Source organism: Copadichromis virginalis, linkage group LG7, assembly GCF_057382275.1.
Source record: "Copadichromis virginalis isolate Kocher_CV1m ecotype Utaka linkage group LG7, C_Virginalis_male_GT1.1, whole genome shotgun sequence".
Lineage (NCBI taxonomy): Eukaryota > Metazoa > Chordata > Actinopteri > Cichliformes > Cichlidae > Copadichromis > Copadichromis virginalis.
In genome coordinates, this window is record NC_140624.1 from 27,062,983 (window position 1) to 27,075,001 (window position 12,019).

The following is a 12,019-nucleotide window of genomic DNA, read 5'->3' on the forward strand; positions in this document are numbered from 1 at the left end:
ATGTAATTAAATAATGGTTATACAATGGATGTCATGTGTAGTCTCTCAGCTTTCATTTGAGGGTATCTGCATTAAAATTGGATGAAGGGTTTAGGAGGGACCAAGGTAATTGGACAATTGATTCAAAGGCTATTTCGTGGGCAGGTGTGGGCAATTCCATCATTATGTCATTATTAATTAAGCATATAAAAGCCTGGAGTTGATCTGAGGTGTGGTACTTGCATATGGAAGATTTTACTGTGAACAGACAACATGCAGTCACAGGAGCTCTCCATGCATGTGAAACAAGTCACCCTTAAGCTGTGAAAACAGAAAAGAAAACATCTGACAAAGAACAGCTCATGATCCAAAGCAAACCACATCATAAACACAGCGGAGGCAATGTGATGGTTTGGGGTGTATGGCTGCCAGTCCCACTAGGACACTAGTGTTTATTGATGATGTGACACAGGACAGAAGCAGCCGAATGAATTCTGAGGTGTTCTGAGACAAGCTGTCTGCTCAAATCCAGCTACATGGAGTCGAACTGATGGGCATCGTTTCATAATACAAATTGACAATGACCTAAAATATGCAGCCAAAGCAACCCAGGAATTTTTTAAAGCAAAGAAGTGGAATATCCTTGAATGTCACCAGGTATCCAGTCACCTGATCTTAACCCAACTGAGCATTTCACTTGTTGAAGGCTAAACTTTGGACCGAAAGGTCCAGAAACAAACAGTAACTGAAGCCTCTGCTGAAGATGTCCTTAAAAGTATGATAGCAATAGTGATGGTCTGTTTTTGTGTGTAATCCTGTGAGCAGATCAGATATCAGAGCTGCTGAAGCCTCACAGAGTCTGTCTGGTGACGCCTGTTATTTTGAACAACTCCAGTCTGACAACTGGAAGGTCAACCAACAGGTTTATGGTGAGTATCATTGGTAAAAGCCAATACCTTTGGTCTAATGGCTATTTCACTATGACTACTCTAACTAAATCTGAATCAGCTGGTGCTCTTACAGGATCAGCCTCATTACTACTTGTCTGCTAACAGTTTGTTTGCACACAGAAAACACGTTTATGTGGGCACCAGGGCCGCTCTGGCATCGGCATGTACACAAATCTGCCAGGAGGGGGCACTAAAAGATCTGTTTTTACAGTGCGTGTGATTTAGGGTTAGACAAATATTTTTTATCAAGAGTCAGGATCACTTAAAGTTTACTTTCTTGTGGATTAAAGTAAAAATAAATAAATAAATAATGTTGTTAAACTACTTTTATATTTTGTTCATTTATTTAAGGTGGATCAATGTATTCAAATAAATTTTATTGTCCATTATTGATTGAATAAAAAAATGGTAAAAAAAAAAAAAAAATTACATATTATAAATTGATTATGTGTTTGTTAAAGTGCATTTTGACTTTTTTACTGTAACTTGTTTACTATATTTTGACTTGTTTACTATAACCCGCTGTTTAAAAAGCTAACAATGTATGTATAAACATGTATGAAGGTTCTTAAAGCAGGTCACTGAACAACTTCAAGTTTAATGTTAATTTTTACGAAGTAAAGAAATTTACACTACTCTGTCAAAGGTAGAAAGGAATAAAATACAGATTTTTAAGAACATATATTTATGGCATGATTAATTAATGATTAATGATTGACGCAAAATCAGAGTAAATAAACTGTTGTAAAAGTAATTTGGGCAACATTAATTTGTACCTATTGCACAAGAAGCTAAACTTTAGGTCATCCTGACATGTGACCAAATTTCATATGGTAACTTGTTTCCTGTGTAAGCAGAGTGGTAATAATGAGGATGACGCTCTACGAGCACTAACTGTCCATCTGAGAATTGCATTCGGCTGCTGCAACACTGACATATGGGACGGTTGCAGGAGCAGCATGCCACTTGTGGACCTCAGTGCTACTGTAGTTTGGAGGTCAATGTAAAGGACCAAAATTGCATAAAATGACACTGTTCCTCTGAAGCTGCAGGCATTGGTCTGTCAGTTTGATATCTAATAGCTTTTCTCTTTGTTTTTATGATGTCTGTTTCTCTTAGGTACTGAGTCTATGGAGAGGCTACGTGGTTATAAACAAGCAACCTATCAGGGTAAATTACAACGTCTCTTTTAAACCAAACCAGCTTAACTTAAACATTGTGTGATGAGGTTTGAAATAAGAGGGGTTATTTTTTTCCTTACTGGTTCTTACTTGATAAATGACCATTGTGAGTTATGAGCCTTATGGATTATCCTTTCTGACTAGGACACTGTTTCTGGAGAGAGATAGAGCTGAACGTGCCAAACATTTTCTTTTTATATGTATGTGCATAAATGCCCCGATGCATCGGTGTGCACAGATTCATTCTCACTGTGCATAGAATAAAGCAGTGTAGGACTGGGCGGATATGGCTTGCAGTGTAAAAGCACTGCATCAGTATCAGGCCATTTAACACTGCAGTGAAAGGATGGATTCGGCCGCACCACAGTTACCAAAAAACAATCACATTTTTAAATGGAATTTGTTTTCACTTTGTCTTTATGTGTGTGTGTGTGTGTGTGTGTGTGTGTGTGTGTGTGTGTGTGTGTGTGTGTGTGTGTGTGTGTGTATTCACACTCATGCCTTTCTCTCATGCACAGGTGGAGAGCACCTTTAGCTACCTGGAGATTTGCGCCATTAATATTCATAGTCACATGAAGGTACACCATTTATCAGTGTCAATATATAACCTGTTTTTACATTAAATTTTTATATGCACTTATGCATATATAAAACACACATTAAGACAATATTTGATTCTATAAAAAAGACTAGTTTTTATATGCGGAGAGTAACACACGTATGGATGTGTTGCAGATTGTGTTGGAGACAGACAGACAGACTCTGTATTTCAGTGTGTTACACACTGAAGATCTTGAAGCCATGATCAGTCACATGACCGCCTCATTGAAGAGGATCTTTCCTGATTCTTCACCAGGGTGGGTCCGTCTTGCAGTGGGCTCGTACCAGTCTCAAAGCCAATGGCTTCTCAAATCACAGAAAACATTATATGTTTATTATATACAGTGTGTGTTTTTAAAGATACTCCCCAAGTTTACATACAGTTTGATGAATATAGGAAACAATCATAGACTATATATAAAAGACGTAGCCACTACAATGTCATCAGCTGGTTTCCAAAGGCCTGTTGTTGCACAGTCAAAGTGAGCTTGTTCACCTTTGGGACCTTAGCTTTTTGAAATCAGATCTCACACATGGTAGATCTGTCCAACTTTACTAGGCTTTCAGGACAATAAACATGACTAGAAATTCTAAAAGCAACACAATTATATATATTTAGTAAGACCTTAAGGCCAAAATACTTTGAGGTGTTTAATGAGGGAATAGATCAAGTGAGTCAAGACCTGAATTTCCGAGCTCCCAGTCAATAGACTCTTGGTCTGTCTGCAGAGTATTGCAGTTTCATGGGGTACATTTCATATTTTCCTTTAATCCTCAGAAAGCTGTTGAAGACAATTCCACCCGATCTCAAGGACCGACTCCTCACACTGATTGGTGCGATAGAGGAGCAGATGAACAGTCAGCCTGGCTACTGTGGTGTGTTTCATTTCCCAGTTTCAGATAATGTAGTTGGGATATCACTTACTGTACTAACATGTAAACATTTATAAATGTGTTGTACATACTGTGATAAAGCTAAAGACCATTTCAGTTGATCATAAACACCGTATGATTCAAACATTAGCAACACTAACTACATGATCACCGACAGTTTTGCATTTCAGAAAAACAAATGAATTTAAAACTAGAACTAATGTATCTGAGTATCGTTCCCAGGAGGATTCTCTGATACCTATGCTGCTTTGTGTGATTTCAATGAGATGCCGTTTAGAGAAGAGATTCAGTGGGTATGTTAATGTGGCATCAACATAAAATCTAGTAATGCCATCTGCACCAAACTTTAGATGACTCACATTTGAAATAAATTCTAAAATTTTAAATCAATTTTAGCACTTTTTATACAAATATTATAATTAATGTCAAACTGTTTATGCAGGATGTTGACAACATCTACTACATCCACAACTGGAGACAATTCAACCTGCAGGACTTCAGCCACTTAGACAGCAGGTGAGATACAGCATTATGATGGCTAATCCAGTCATACTTTACCGCTGTTACATACCTTCTTTGTCTCCTTTCCTCACAGGGACCTGGCATTGGCAGTAGCGGCTTTGTCCTTTAACCAGTGGTTTACAAAGATTTACTGCAAAGATCTCAAACTGGTACACTATGATTTTTATTTATTTATGTTTGAGTGTTTGAAAGAGTTACCTAAAGGTTTGCACACTTGAATCCAGCTTTTTCTCAAAATGACGACTATTATTCTCATGAATAAACTAAGTGGTCATTTAATAATAGGAACAAAATATATGTTAGATCCAACACAACTGTCACAGAGCAAGACTGCGGTGCTGGAGATGTTATCAGACTGTGGAATCTATATGGAAATAATTATTTGCTTTATTGTTTTGACTGTTATTTGCTTGTGACCCCAACAGTTAATAAGCTGATCAGATGATAATCTTCTTCTCCTTAGCTCTCATTTCAGGTGACATTCTTAAGTGTAGATTCATTTATTATGAATAATATTTAAAAACTATTAGAAAAGCATATAAAAAACTATAAAAGATTGATTTCTCTTGAGGGTTTTGGATCACAATCATTCATAAGTTGTTATGTTCGGGTGTGTGGCGTGGATCTAAATGGAGACACTCGAAGACACGAGTGGGTTTAAAGAAGAAGCGAGCTGATTTATTGAGGCTGGTAAAGAGTACAGAGCTGGGGTCTGTAACTTGAGGAAACTTGTCGTGATTTGGTGCAACATGAATGAAATTGAATTGAACTGAAATTTTGCTCTTTTCCATTCTTGATATCACTCCAGACCAAATTATTTCTAAGACCAAATACACAATGACAAAATAACTTGGGTTAAAAAAAAATCCCCACCAGGACTTTATAAAAACCTCTCCCAGCTCCTGGATTCACGGCAGGCTTATTGTGCATGTGTTTATGGGCCACTGCTAATGCAAAAAAGAAAGTTGGAAACACCACTCTGCACGTTTCTTGTTTTGTTCTTTCAGTCAGTGGATATCCAGCAGCAGCTGACATACCTGCTGTCGAGGTCTCCCAGTCTGGAGGAGCTCTCGCTGGAGGCCAGTGGACTGAAGCTGTGAGTTTCTGTGTCCACATACAGACGGGTCAAAAATCAATGAAAAAACAGAAAGTGTCTCAGAAAGATGTGGGGTCATTATGGAGCCCAGGTGCTCTATTGATGAATGCATTATTATCATGCAGAAGAAACCACTAACAGCAGGAGAGAACACTGAGAGGACCATTAGTTTCAAACCAGCAGAATGCTCCCCACAGCTCAACAGAGCTCCTCACTGCACGTTTGAGCTTTTAACCATGACTTTAACAAAATCTGGGACTCTTGTCTCAGGACCCCTCCTTCTTGTGACAACATAGACCTTTGTTACTCTGGCTGAGTGTTTGCACTCGTCACAGGCCAAGCAGATGCCTCCTTTATGTTACTGCGGTGACTCAAGATCCAAACATCTTAATTGTATAAAACATTTGCACAATATCATGTATTTCAGGAAAATATATGTACTCAGGAAGAAATATTTTCACTTGTTAAACTAGGCAGACTTTAAATTACTTTGATTTACAGTGTAGCTTACAGGTATTGAGACTGACAATAATCTTCTTTACAGGGACTTTGCAGTCAAAATGGCTGCTGCCCTCAAAGAGCATGCCTCGTCTAACCTGCAATCTATCAACCTCTCTGGCAATCCAATTGAAGACAAAGGTGAGCTTTTTAGATTTGACACCTGATTCATGTATGTGGTTGTGACTAAGATGTGAATAGGGGGAAAGCGTCTACTGCTGCAAATCATAATAACTGGTTTGTAGTTGTATGCCTTCACCAAACAGCTGCAGTTTAGATTCATATCTGTGCAGACTCAGACAGTAATATGTATATAGTGAAAACTTTTATTAAAGGTATGAAGTGATTGGCAAACAAATTTGATTCTAGTAGAACATAAAAGCCTTCCTGAGAAAAGGCAAGCGTCACCAGCACAGACACATCATAAAATGCAGGTAGTAATCATAGATACCGAATAAAATGACTAAAAATAAGAATATTTTTGTTCTAAAAAGTGTCAAGTCAGTGAATGAGAATATACAAATCGCAGCAGAGTTGAATTATTATTAATGTCATTGCCTCTACCTGTGCTTTTCTGCAAAATATGTCCCTTTGAAAGACACTATTTTAACTCACAGTTGTGTTAATGTTTTGTGTTTTCACTGCAAGGTGTAATAGCGCTAAGTCAGAATTTGGAGAATCTGGAGAAAGGACTCAAGCGCCTCTCCCTGTCCAGGGTGTCGATGACTGCCAGAGGTACAAACACTATAAACTGTAGAAATAATGTGCTGTTTTCATTAGTTTAATAAGATAAGGAGCAGAATGAAGACAGAATCGAGTAAATATGAAGAGGAGGTGAACACTCAGGACTTTTACAGTCTGAAAGCATATATTGAATGCCAGAAAGAAACCATTCAGTAGAACATTTTAGTTGCTGAATGTGCTGCTTAAAAGTCACTCGACCAAAAGGTAATGTTGTTCCTGATGACCTTGCACTTCAAAATAAAAGCACTTCCTGTCAACACTTTGCATTGTACCACTAAATAATTATAATTAGTGTGTTAAAACACACCTCTTAGATACAAATTCGAACAAATGCTGAGTATAGTATGATCATATTTTTGTACAATACATCCAGGTATATCAGTTTTGCAGATTCCTCTTTTGCTCGTCTTTGAATGAATATGAAATGAATAAAAGGAGGATTCCTTCGGATATTTTGCCTGCCGCCATAAATGTGTTTCACACCATCTTTGCTGTCACATCCTTACCCCATTCAAAATAATCATTATTTGTGGTTTGATTGTTTTTTTTCCAGGTCTCGGCTGTCTGAGTCAGGTGTTGTCCTCCAGTCAAAGGTTCTCAACATCTCTGACCCACCTCGATCTGTCTGGTAACACCAGTAGCCTGGTTACTGAGGAAGCCACGGTAACACTCTGCTTTAAGTGTTTTCACATGATATGGATTGAAGACAAATGATGCAACGAATACTCTTACAGTACTTGCAGTACACGTACCTTTAACATCCAGAAGTGGTGCCGACTATTATCCTGACCTTGCTTGCAACCAGCTTCACTGGTTTGTTGAAACATTTCAGCTTGTGGTCTTCACAAGGGTAATCATCACCGAAGGCCACAAGGTCCAATACGTTGCTCATGCAACAAAGTATTTCTATGTACAACAAAGGTTGCTGGACTTGTAACGTGTTGTCCAAGCACCGTGAAAGTAAGTGAAGGTTTGCCAGAAACAGCAACTCTGTTTCAAGACATACGCTGATGGTTTTCCATCCTGGATAAGAATGTAGACATGTACAGAGCCTAAACGTTTTCTCCAGTAGAGTCCAAATAATGGATTCTGATTTCAGTCAAGCAAGTCTTATGTTTATCAAAATATCCTAGAAATATTCTGGAAATTATTTTCTTTATTATCTTATTATTATCTTCTTCTTCCTAAGTTAATGCTGGCCTGTTAGGATGGTGATTGTGTCTCTCCTTGTCATCATTTCAGCTGCCTAGTCTCTGAAAGAAACCATGTCTACATAACTCAGACTTTATGATGCATCTGTGTGTCTCTTGCAGTTTCTCTTCAAGTTCTTGTCCAGTACAAACTCTCTGTCTTATCTGGACCTCAGTGATACCAGCTGCCCTCTGGACACAGTCAGTGACATACTGTTTTTATAACTGTGGACTTCTTTCCATCATCTCATTGATTTCTCATTGATTGATATTTGGAAGAATCAGAGGCCATGGTTGGATCTCAACAAAATGGATAAAACAATAAAACAAACCAAAATCAGGGACCTCATAGCTTGTGCCCAAGACCAATCTGTACTACATTACATCTATGTTAATATTTATGTTTTATCCACTCATATATCCAGTTTGATAGCTTCCCCAGGTCGCCAGTCTGATGCAGGGCCAACACATAGAGACAATTATTATATTATTATTATTATTATTATTATCATTATTATTATTATTATTATTATTATTATTATTATTATTATTATTATTATTATTATTATTATTATTATCATTATTATTATTATTATTATTATTATTATTATTATCATTATCATTATCATTATCATTATTATTATTATTATTATTATTATTATTATTATTATTATTATTATTATTGTCATTGTTCTTGTATGCACAGTATCAAAACAGTGGTTTGAAACAATTGCTTGTATTTTACTTACTTTCTGTAGATAACTTTCGCTCACTTTAACCTTTCTTTTCATGCAGTTATTTGTGTCGCTGTCTGCTGGATGTTGTTACAAACTGGTGCACCTTAACCTGGCCAGGAATCCTTTCAGCCACAGGTCAGCTCCACTGTCCATATCTGTAAACTCATTGGACTTCAGTTTCTTAGTTGGTTTGAAATGCAGCAGCTTTTGAAAACCAGAAGAGGGCATTCCAAGCCTATGGAGTCATACTGCGACAATTTATAGGATCAACCAGTCCACAAGTTTACTAAACAACATTAATGAACAAATTAAATATGAATATTCACCACAGTACTGCAGTACCTCAGGTTACAGTCTGAGAACATAGTAGCATGAAGTGTTCAGAAGGAGCTTTGACAGCATGTGCACAAACTGGCTTATACCATAAACAAGTGGCTTTTACAACATATCACCTGATGTTGTTGAGAGTTGTTAAAGTTGTTAAATGTGAAACGCCTTTCACCATAGAAAAAAAGAGCAGTTCCAGAATTAGTAGATAATTTAGGTGTCAACATAAATAAATAAATCAGTAAAAAAAAAGATGTCCCATAATTTCTTTCATCCAACGTGTGTTTTTATAACAATATGCTCGGTGCTGTGTTTGACACAATCTTGTTACAAATTCTTAGGAACTTGAAAAATGATATTTAATATTTTCCATATACACAATATATTAAGCCATTAAAAAGATGTCATGTTAAACTGTCATCAGCTGATAAATTCATAGATTAATTCACTGATAGATTCAGAGATCGAGAGGTATCTACTAAGTTATCTATTAATTGAAAGGTTGAATATGTGAACCTGATCCAGACACCCTGCTGTCTTCATGAATGTTTATGTGACTACGACAAGAAATCTCTTTTCTTTCTCTCTCTCTCCCTCTGTGTGTGTGTGTGCACGTGTGTGCACGTGTATAGAAAGGTGCAGGAGGTCACGAGGAGCATTCAAGAGTTCTTTAGTCAGAGCTGTGAGCTGAAATATGTTGGGCTGTCTGCAACCAAACTACCTCCACAAGCTCTCAGGTGTGTCCACACACTGTCACATATGACACGAAAGCTCACTGTTGGCCGTGGGAACTGTGAAGTGGCTGAAAAAGTCTGGCTAAAAATGTAGTTAATTAATGAATGAAGCCCTGAAATGGGAATTAAAATGCATGTTTTTGTACTTTTATATTCTAAATCAGTCACACGCAGTTAGTTGAGACGTTTTTTTGCACAGCCATATTTCGCCACCGCTACACCGTAGGCACTTTTCACACTGCATCTCAGAGTAATGCTAATGACCACAAAATTTCTTTGTGGGTTTTATTTTCATCGGTGTATTTTATCAGTGCTTTGCTATTGACCTTTCATTTTTGTGAATCATTACGTAACTCAATAAAAACCTGTTTGTTAGCTGTGCTTAATGACGTCAGACAGCAGGGGAAAAAACGTGACGGTTGATGTTAGTCAGCGCTGGCAACCTTAGTTGTATTTAATATGACAGCATTTTTGACTTGGTTAGAATAAAGATGAATAAAAATATAGTTTTTCCACCTCTCTTATCACAATTACTATTGTACGTACTAACCGTGAAGCATCCCATGTATCAGTAAGAGATGTTTTGAAGCGCTTTAGGTTCATATGTGTGAAAGTTTTTGTCAAACTATATCTTGTTAGGAAATACTAGGTTAAAAAAGCAACCATTGCTTACCTTCAGAGTACTACTGTCCACACTGCCAGCACATATTGTACTTTCTAAAACACAATTACAAATACTGACGAACTAGTAGTCTGTGGTTAATGAATCTATTGATATGTTTTGCAACCAGGTTATTACTGCAGGGTCTGGCAACCAACAAACGACTGTTTGGGCTGGAGTTAGACCTAAGCAGCTGCGAGGTACACACTCACATACCCTCATGCAGAAAGAATAGCTTTTTTCATTTATGATGAATGGTAGCATCCACAGTAGGAACATGTTTTAGACCAATAAATATGTGTTTGTTTATGTGTAGCTACGTTCAGCAGGAGCCCAGGTGATACAGGAACACATCTCTGAAGCCACAGCCATCAGAAGTCTGGATATCTCTGACAACAGTATGCAAAACAACTTTCTTACACACAAATCCAATTATGCCATATAAAACCTGCAAAACTCATTTCAGTACATTGAAGTTCAGGCTCACAGTCCCCGCTCTAACTCATCCCAAAGGAGTTCTAACTCAGTCAAGTTCTTCCACACCAAACTGTCTCATCCATGTCTTTATGAACTTTGCTTTGTGCACTGCTGTGCAGTCGTAGTGCAACAGGAAGGGGCCATCCCCAAACTGTTCCCACAAAGTTGGGAGGATGAAATCCAAAATGTCTTGGTATGCTGAAGCATTAAGAATTCCTTTGACTCCAGAGAACACGTCCACTGCTGAGTCCACTAGCAGCACTTTGACAGGCTTGGATGCAGCTGCACGGCCATGGAAACCAACTCCATGAAGCTCTTGATGCACTTTATCAGCTAATCTGAATGCCACATAAAGTCTGTTGTGACTGACTCAACCCAAAGTTGGTGACTTCTGTGTGTGACAGTGTATCTCTGAGTTCTTTGCCTTATTTTGTCAAGTGCTTATTTTCAAAGTCAAATTATTTTTCCTCTCCAGAGTGAGAAGATTGATAGCACCCTCATAACTATAACCCTAATATGATCAACAACAATTTGACAGTTAGCTTTTTTTCACTAGATGAATAATAAGAGAATTATTAAAATACAGTAAACCCATTTACACCAGGAAGAATGAATGCTTCCACCACTTTTCCCTTGCTCTCTGACTGTAGGTTTTGAGAATGACATGGTGACCCTGGTTCTGTCAGTCGGTCGATGTCAGTCTCTTCGACATCTTGCTCTGGGGAGAAACTTTGCCATGAAATCCAGGTATGATGAAAAAGATTAAGAGGTCGCCTTACTCTACCACCACATTGTCTACTGACATCAGTTTATCACACTGACCCTTCACAATGTTTAAAATGCTTCCATATAGCAAATACAACTGATTATCTCATTTGAATGTTCATTAAAAGTAAGTGGTTATACATAATAGTAGAGTCCGCTGTGTGCAGCGGGTCATCAGAATAGAAACATAAAAATGGTGGCCATCACTTTTATAGAATAAGATTGTCAAAGACGCCAACTGAAATGCAGATGTTCACAGTTATATGTAGGGGTGCACATCAGTGGTCCACATTCACTGTCAAAATAAAAGACGCGCACAAGATAGGACGTTGCAACGCGCGTTTGCGTCCATATAAAAGGCACTGTTTTTGTCCACTAGAGTGGGATTTTCACGGCACATTCTGCACCACATCTCTGTGCGTTCATCATGTGTTTGAAGCCAGCTCACCTCCTGCAACTACTTTTCCGAGAATACGTGCTTCTTTTGTGGTTCGGACTCCTTCTGACATTTCTTTGGAGGTGGAGGAACATCACAGTAATTGCTTAAAGGAGCTTCTTCGACATCTTTAAGAGTTCTAAACAAATGTCTGTCCTCCTCCAGAAAATCTTATGTACGCAAACACGCGTTGCAACTTCTTATCTGGTGCGCGTCTTTTATTTTGAC

At 37.9% G+C, this 12,019-nt stretch overlaps 1 protein-coding gene across 1 annotated transcript in view; it reads left to right on the top strand.

Moving 5' to 3' along the window:
* carmil2 (capping protein regulator and myosin 1 linker 2) overlaps positions 1–12,019 on the top strand; it is a 63,582-nt gene that overhangs the window by 4,445 nt on the left and 47,118 nt on the right. The window contains exons 2-19 of the mRNA XM_085460989.1: positions 805–908; positions 2,049–2,099; positions 2,629–2,688; positions 2,846–2,967; positions 3,489–3,586; positions 3,827–3,897; positions 4,047–4,120; positions 4,200–4,275; positions 5,134–5,222; positions 5,767–5,861; positions 6,369–6,455; positions 7,018–7,127; positions 7,778–7,855; positions 8,450–8,526; positions 9,351–9,455; positions 10,244–10,313; positions 10,430–10,511; positions 11,241–11,337. Of these exons, the coding sequence (XP_085317115.1) occupies positions 805–908; positions 2,049–2,099; positions 2,629–2,688; positions 2,846–2,967; positions 3,489–3,586; positions 3,827–3,897; positions 4,047–4,120; positions 4,200–4,275; positions 5,134–5,222; positions 5,767–5,861; positions 6,369–6,455; positions 7,018–7,127; positions 7,778–7,855; positions 8,450–8,526; positions 9,351–9,455; positions 10,244–10,313; positions 10,430–10,511; positions 11,241–11,337 (1,546 nt within the window). The remainder of the gene's footprint in view (positions 1–804; positions 909–2,048; positions 2,100–2,628; positions 2,689–2,845; positions 2,968–3,488; positions 3,587–3,826; positions 3,898–4,046; positions 4,121–4,199; positions 4,276–5,133; positions 5,223–5,766; positions 5,862–6,368; positions 6,456–7,017; positions 7,128–7,777; positions 7,856–8,449; positions 8,527–9,350; positions 9,456–10,243; positions 10,314–10,429; positions 10,512–11,240; positions 11,338–12,019) is intronic.